The sequence below is a fragment of the Asparagus officinalis genome, chromosome 3 (assembly GCF_001876935.1).
Source record: "Asparagus officinalis chromosome 3, Aspof.V1, whole genome shotgun sequence".
Classification (NCBI taxonomy): domain Eukaryota; kingdom Viridiplantae; phylum Streptophyta; class Magnoliopsida; order Asparagales; family Asparagaceae; genus Asparagus; species Asparagus officinalis.
The window spans coordinates 8287836-8296089 of NC_033796.1; the positions used below are offsets into that span (position 1 = coordinate 8287836).

An 8254-nucleotide genomic window follows, 5' to 3' on the forward strand; every position below is an offset into this window, starting at 1 on the left:
CTCTGGGTTTCTTCCCTCGATAAAGGCTGCCTAGTAATTATATCCGTCATTAGTAGCGAGAGATAGTCTAATGTGTCCTTTTTTGCATTAAAGTACAGACCGTACCCATTACATATATTCAAGGACAAATTTTTTATGTACTCCAATTCCGAAACTTAGTATCAAAAAACGACCTATTTGAAAAATATTTATCAAATTCCGTCCAGTTTCAGTCAGTGAGCTAAAACTGGGTCGAATTTGGTGAAAAAACCTACAAGTTTAAACCCTCTTAAACTTGATTATTTGGCGTTTAAACTTCACGGGACTTGAAGTCCCGTGAAGATTTGTAATTTTTTTTCACCAAATTCGACTCCGTTTTAGCCAACTGGTAGCCAACTGGCTGAAACTGTGTCTAATTTGGTAAAAAAAACTTCTAAATAAGTCGTTTTTTGAGATTAAGTTTCTAAACGGGTTGTTTTTGAAAATTTGTCCTATATTCATTACCATTTTCAACAAAGAATTAAAAAAAAAAGTCTCAAACAAATGAAACTAGATAAAGTTTCTGAAAATTAAATGCAATGTAATAATTTAAATATACCATTGGATTACTTTAATTACAAAGACAACACAAAATTTGGAACCAAGTCCAGGACCATACATACTAACTCGCTACGTATAGAAAGTCCACACTACTAATTAGTCGTCCACTATATAAGAGCTTCGACCATTTCTAAAAAAATAAAAATTAAAAAAAACCATCCACTACCTATTGGCTATTACTCCTTTGCTCCAATTTCGATTAACATGAACTGAAAATATATATATATATATATATAAATAGTTAATAAGGCACCAAATTTGAAAATGAAATCTCATAGATCAAGTTAATAACCGTAAAGGTTTTTGAATGCCTTCAGCGTCTCCTTCAAGATTTCGGCGGCACTCTTCGCTTATGGGAAATACTTATAGCAGCCTAATTCGATCCTTGATAGCATCCCTGTACCTCTTTGCTCTGTTGGCTGCGGCGGATCACGGTGGCGGAGCCAAGAGTCTGAGTTCAGGACGACCAAAATACCTATAAGCTTCAAAATATAATAAAGACTACTTAGTACTTAAATACTTTATCGTTTCACTCATTTAGCACTTATATACCCTCAGTTGTATTTCGTAACATTTATATACCCTTAGTTGGTCAAAATTGCCACGTTAATATCCTATGTTTTAAAAATGCGAAATTTTTTATTTGAAAGTTCCCATAACATCCACATGTTAAATTTAGAGCTTTTTAACCATTAATATTTATTAGATCATTATTAAACCTATCCAAATTTTAATTTAAATGTTCATAATTCTATTGCAAAAATAGAATTTGCGAACTCAAAAAACTTAATAGAGATAAGGTTATAAGATTAGCACATAAATGTTATATGGGAACTTTTAGATAAAATTTTTTAAATTTGAAAAACATAGGGTATTAACGTGCCAATTTTAACCAACTCAGGGTATATAAATGCTACGAAATACAATTGATGGTATACAAGTTCTAAGAGAACGAAACTATAAGGTATTTAAGTGCCATTTAGTCTAAAATAAAAGACTATATCAAATAGTAACTACTAGTAAAAAAAAGTTAAATACATAGAATTCATAACAATTACATAAAATCAATTCTAAAACCGTGAACGATGCTCTTTTATAGAAACAAAATCATTAAGTAATGAATCTAAATCAAATGTCTCTGTGATTTCTTTTTCAATATATAGAACCAAACTATCTGCAAGAAATTCATCCTTTATTTTTTCGATGGTAAATAAAGCACTACGATTAAAAAATAAAAAAAATACAAGAACAAGTTAGATTTAAAAGTTTCAAGAATCCAACAACAATAAATCATCAAATTAGTTCCTCTACTACAACAAAGAACAATAAAAGCTACAGTTTTGCACTAAATAAGGGTTTTGTTTTTCTCGATATTGACAAAATTAAACACAATGCCACTAAATAATATCAAAAATAGAAAACAAGAGAAGGAGAAAGCTGGTTCTTTCTCATGCCTAAATATTTTAATTTGAAAATTTTAATTATTATTAATTATAACTTGACTTGAGTAGTTAGGAGTCGAGGTGTTTAAATTTCAAAGGGAAAGTTCTGTCAAGGCCCCGTTGAGAACCACATGTGACCAAGCCCTTCATACTTTTGCCCATCGTGCTCAAGCCCTTAATTGTTAGCCCCCCCCCCCCATCGTCTAAGCCAAATGTTCACACCGTATTTGACCTAAAAACCCAACTTTACTTCTCTATGTTCCCTATTTTAACCCTCTCCACCCACTCAAAAGCACCATCATCTCTTCTCCATCAAAATGCCCCCTTCTTCTTCTGCACCAAAATCTTAGCCAAAGCAATCTCACCTCCTTCTCCTCCTGCTGTAATCACTCCTCCCCCATCGCCACCCTTGACCTCCTGATCCTTATTCCCTCATCCCCTTCTTCTGCTCCTTCCTCATCCTCTCCTCTCTCCCACCTCCTCTAAGTTTTCTCCCAAATCCTAATTCTAACCTTAACCATCAAACCCCTCTCTTTCCTCCTCCTCCTCCTCCTTTGCCCCCTCCTCAGAATCTCCTGATTCTACTCTCACTAGTGCAGAAGCGTTAGATGCAAGGACTTGAAGAAGATGCTATAGAGTTCAATGTCTTGATTTTAGACCGATGATTGCGTGAGGGAGAAGGGGAAGGAGTGGAAGCAGATTGAACATCTGCTATGGAAAGGTGGGCAATAGTGGAGGAACCTCGATTATGGGGTTTTGCACGTGGAGCTGCGGAAGATGGCACTGGTCAATGGCCGGGCTGTGCTGCTATTTCGAGCGAGGTGCGGATGCCCACTAGTAAAATTGGAGGCTTGGGGGCCGAATAAGGCGTCGAGGCAGAATTGGAGGCTAGGGTTAGTGTTTTGGCACTTCAAGTTCAGATGGTAGTTGGATGCAAGAAAGGTGTTTAATGAAATGCCACATAAGAATTTTGTTGCTTGAAGCTCAGCTATACTATTAAAGGTTGAATTCATCAAAAGAAGTAGCTCAAATTACTATGATTTTTGTTGTTTTATTTTGTTGGTCGTTCATAGGATACGAGAGATATTATTGAGAGGATAAGTCTTTTTTTTTTTAAATTTTATTGTACATAGATCACTTTGTTGGCTTGAGAATAATATGTAGTTTGGACATAATGCGTTGGTAATTAAGAAATAAAAACCTACATACAAAAATATTCATTTGAAATAATAGATGTAAATTGGTAATTCAGAAATAAAATTCTACATACAAAAATATTTATTTGAAATAATGAACGTATAGTATTTAGTATGTTAATTGTAAATTTTACCTAACACACGTGAACAATAGCTAATTAATTGTTTACATTTACCTGTTAAATGTTAAGTATAATTGAAGTGTTAACTTTTTTTTTCTTTTAAATGTTGAGTCTAGTTGATTAACTATTAAGTTTTACCTAACACATGTGAACTATAGCTGATAAATTGTTAACGTTTACATGTTCCATGCTAAGTATAATTGAGTAGTTGTTGACTTTTTTACTTTTGAATGTTATGTTTAATAGATTAACTGTTATATTTTACCTAATACATATGAACTATAGCTAATTGACTGTTAACATTTACCTATTCCATATTAAGAATAATTGAGTAATTGTTAAATTTTGAATTTTGAATTATGAAAACTGTAGTTTACCACAAGATGAGATTGGGATGTTGCCACCAATTACTACTAAAAGGAAGGGGAGAAATAGAATAAGACTATGTAATGTAAAATATCAGGTAATTTTTAATATATGTTTGTTAAAATTCACAAAGTACCTATTAAGGGTTTCTTAACTCTTAAATTGTTAAAATTTAACTTTGTTTGTTTAATTTATTTACTTCTAACAAACAAATAATTGATATCGTTAACATGAATTAGGTAAAGTTATATAATTCTTGTTAACGTTGCGAAGTACCTATTAAGGTTCTATCATGCCTATTAAAGTTAGGTCATATTTGTTAACTAATCAAGTATCTGTTAAGTTTATATTATAACTGTGAGGGTCTGTTAATGATATGTCATACATAGTTTAATTTTATGGTGCATATTTTAAACTCAAACTATAACTTGTAGTGTATATTTTACTAATTTTGTTTTAAACATTTTCAGATATAGCCACATAATCTCTAATGTTGCAAGATTGTGAGAGGAATCATGATCAAAGGAGACTGTGAGATTGAGAGGAAATTAAAACTAATACACGATATAGTTAACAGTACACTTGGATGACCAACATTTAGATAATCATGTTTTTGTGACTAGTGTTAACATGTGTTGAATATATTAAACCGGTACATGATATAGTTAACAAATAGTTTTAGAAAACTTTAGCACTTAAAACATGTGAGGGTACAGGAGTGCGTACTAGGGAAACTGTAGGGTGTTCAAGTGCTGATTAGCCTTTTTATTTTCGTCCTTGTGTGGAAAATACAGCGCAACATGTTCATTGATGAAAGGGCATGGCGAAGATGATTTGAATATAGAATTGAGTTACTAAGATTGATTTCGAGAAACAAAATAAGCTGAGAACTAAAAACGAACCAAATCAAAGATAAGATGTATAAAAGATAATTGAGGCTGGTTGGATTCACCCCTATACCAGTTCATTTTGAGACGTGTGTGTAATAACTTGCTGCATGTTGTTTTAATTGATAAGTTAGAAATAGAGTTATTCTAGAATTAAAAGTTCTAAACTTTATTTTTGGTCGTCACTTTGTAAAAGGATCAGAATTGACACAAAATGATTAAGAAAGAGAGTGAAATTTATTTAACATCTAAAAAGGCTGACAAGTTAAAGATATATGATAATTGTTCAACAAACTATCCATTTCACAAAACTAATGAACGTTCAGCGCATGTTCTCACTTCTAACTCAATATTTGAAATAACAGCAGCTAAATCTCTACCCAAATACAGTAAACCACATTCATAGCAATATATCTACTGCATGTTTCCCAACACAAAAGATGGTTCAAGAAATGTAATTTTTGTTTTCATCAACAACATATCTTCAGTATATCGACCTCATTACAAAAACCTGCAGATAGGTAACATAACTCTCAGTACAAGCCAATCTGCTCATATCATAAGACGAAAACAGCAACAGGGTAGTTCGGAATACAATTACCTGAATCTATGGCAACAAAAAACTGACACCCTCATGTGAAGAAAACATTTTATGGATGAATCAAATTCATCAATGCTTTTCCTGCAATATGAAAACGCCGGAACACAAAACCAGATTCATGCCAGCTGCTATTGAAATAAGGGTTAATTGGACAAAGACCCCATGTTAGTATTGCGTTGTAACACTTATTTCCCCTTAAGGTCAATATTGGTAGCTACACCCACTGAATGAAACATTCTAGACTTTTATACCCTCAAGGGTCTGTTTGCCGAAAAACTAAAAAAGTTAAGAGTCGAAAGAATAACAGAGGGGGTCTGGCAACATCAAACTCAAGGGGCAGTAAATGTCAAATAGCAATACTGGGGGGGGGGGGGGCGGGGGGGGCCGGCGGAGGGGGGGGGGCTATGTGGGCCAATCAACCTCATGGAAAATAATAGAATCTTCCTTCTCAGAACAACTATTCTATATTATCAATTATTACTCCCTACTGCAGACCTAATGATAGGTAGATATTCACCAAGGTTTTCATTACCTCATTATTTGATCCTGGTTTAGCTGCTGCTACGAACATTTTGGCATAAGCCTTTCGCTCTCGGTCCCTCCTATCAGCAATCTGTAATCACATTTAGTCAAAAAATCTTCAAGTAATTGAAGATGCAGTCAAATGGGCTCATAATTCCACTTACCTTCTTCTTCGCAGCAGCAAGTTCCTCCTTTATTTTTCCTGCAAACAAACATATATTTTTAAGAGAGATCGCAACACATCAGTATGGTAAAAACATGCTCAAGAAATAATAAAAAAGTACAATTTATGAAGAGAACTCACCATCATTTGGCTCCAATTCTAGTGCTTTTTTGAAACTTTCTACCGCAGCATCCACATTATTCAGTGCTATTTGTGCCTGGAAAATTTATAATGCTAAAAATTAGCCACCCATAGCATGGGCAGTCGCTATATAGCCTATATATATTTCTGCTCAAAATAACGATGATAGGAGTATTAATGATAATGAACAGACTAGAGAAAGAATTTTTTTTCCTAAGTACGATAGCTGCAGAACTCTCATATATAAAGAAAGATATCAACTAACATAAATCCTTCCAACCATAGCTACAACTACCAGTAAAATAGCTGCAAATGATGAAATATGTATCGATAAAAAGACCATGGAGCTGGCCAAAGTTAGTTACCGCCCATCATGTCATCAACATAAGAAGTCAACTGGATCGCAAGTTGCATCACTATACATGAGTTAACTAGAATATCTCTTTCATTCTCTAAATCTACCAGCAACACTGACTGAAATTATTTGTTTGAGTTGTGATAATCTCATTAGTGGGAACAACACCTTACTATGCTTCAAGTCACATAACAAGATCTTCAATAGCAAGGATAACGGAAGAAATTAAAACAAGACAACAACAGACAGGAGAACGACAAAAAATAACAAATAAATATTATCAATGTTCTTAAATAAATAACAGTAATTTATGATGATAAGTATAACCAAGATTAATTAAGGATAAGGAAGTACATAAAAAGTTTTAAATTGAATAAAAGATAAAAATGCCAAGTTAATATGATATTATTTTCATCATAACTACACCTATTAATGTTAATATGCTATTCAACATTCATGATTATTATTAAGCAACCTGCAACTATAAATAAATTACAGTTATCATGTCATGTCATTGATGAATGATGATTGGTAGATTTGTCCGTCATCCCATAATGTTTTAGCTCTTTAATAACATAATTTGCTAGACGCCTAGAATTGACTATTGAACCAGCAACAATTCAATTTCCAAGGAGAAAATGCTATTAACACATGATTAACCCACCTACGATTATAGATTCCGAATATAATGAAGTTATGGTAGTTGGTACACTAACATGTAAAGGTTGCAAAGATAAGGACACTAACCTGACCCTGGCGAAAGTATGCTTTGCCATACCCGTCCCTTTCTCGCAATGCAAATTCAGCATCCAACAGGGCACCCTTGAAATCTCCTAGCTTTAATTTGCATACCTAGCAGTTGAAAGAAAAAAAATGAGAGTATCTAAATGAAAATGAAAGAAATGATCATAAAGGAATGCACCTAAGCAATAACACGGAGTTCTTAGATCGAAAGAGCATGATCAATTTAAATTAGATCACAAAACCTTTTTGAACTTGAAAAAGTGTGCTTGCACTGCAACCAATGAAACCACGGAAAGTGGATGCATCCAAGCATAGATATGCATGGAATTTCGTGAATTAAAAGTGCTTTGTTTGTGTCATTAGCATACAAAAGAAAAATAGAGCATATTCATGCTTGGTTATATCATAAATTCACTATAAGCTGATGGTTAATAGGCAATCGCAGCAAACTATATTAACCAGAAGGTTGCAATATGTTCGGTCAGATAAAGGTTTAGCCAGCAGCAGGCCCCAGATATTATGTAATTGCACTTTACAGCATCCGAAAGCAACAACAGGTTGTAAATTTCTTTAAAGAGGATGCAACCGAGCATAGAGATGGAATTTCTTGAATTATAAAAGAGCTTCGGTTGTATTATTAGCAAATAAAAGAAAAGTAGAGCATACTCATGCTTGATTATATCAGAAATTTAGTAAGCTGATTCCAAGGTTAATAGGTAAGCGCAACTTACTATATTAACCAGAAGGATACAATATGTCCTGCCAGGTAAAATTTTAGATAGCAGCGTACCCCAGATATTATGTAACTGCACTTTACAGGCAATATCAGGTGGTAGATAATTTTTTGCCAATGTAAAAACTTAATTAATTGATCACAGAACCTACGAAAACTTGTAATTTTTACCCTTGGTTTGCTGATCCAAACAGTATTCCTACAAAGTTGGATGATCAGCATAACTAAAAATCATAACAAGTAATCTCAACATAACTTTTCAAGCATCCCTCCTATCACATAAAAAATAATTGAAGTGAATATGTGAAGTTCTTGTCAAAATGCTTACCGAACTATTTGTGAAGATAACAGACTTTGTCTTACGCAATAAGGAGCTCTTCTCTGCACAGACATTAAGCAAAAT

The 8254-nt window shown here is 33.5% G+C and overlaps 1 protein-coding gene across 2 annotated transcripts in view; it reads right to left on the minus strand.

The window, feature by feature from the left end:
• The window catches only part of LOC109832853 (peptidyl-prolyl cis-trans isomerase CYP40-like), a 6007-nt gene continuing 2563 nt past the window's right edge, over nucleotides 4811-8254 (minus strand). Inside the window, exons 4-11 of one of the 2 annotated variants that reach the window (XM_020400308.1) lie at nucleotides 8180-8232; nucleotides 7850-7924; nucleotides 7122-7226; nucleotides 6020-6095; nucleotides 5880-5917; nucleotides 5726-5806; nucleotides 5194-5274; nucleotides 4811-5103 (exon numbers count right to left, since the gene is read on the minus strand). In XM_020400308.1, coding sequence (XP_020255897.1) covers nucleotides 5263-5274; nucleotides 5726-5806; nucleotides 5880-5917; nucleotides 6020-6095; nucleotides 7122-7226; nucleotides 7850-7924; nucleotides 8180-8232 — 440 coding nt within the window. In that variant the 3' untranslated portion in view covers nucleotides 4811-5103; nucleotides 5194-5262. The remainder of the gene's footprint in view (nucleotides 5104-5193; nucleotides 5275-5725; nucleotides 5807-5879; nucleotides 5918-6019; nucleotides 6096-7121; nucleotides 7227-7849; nucleotides 7925-8179; nucleotides 8233-8254) is intronic. The other variant, XM_020400309.1, reaches the window with a different exon arrangement.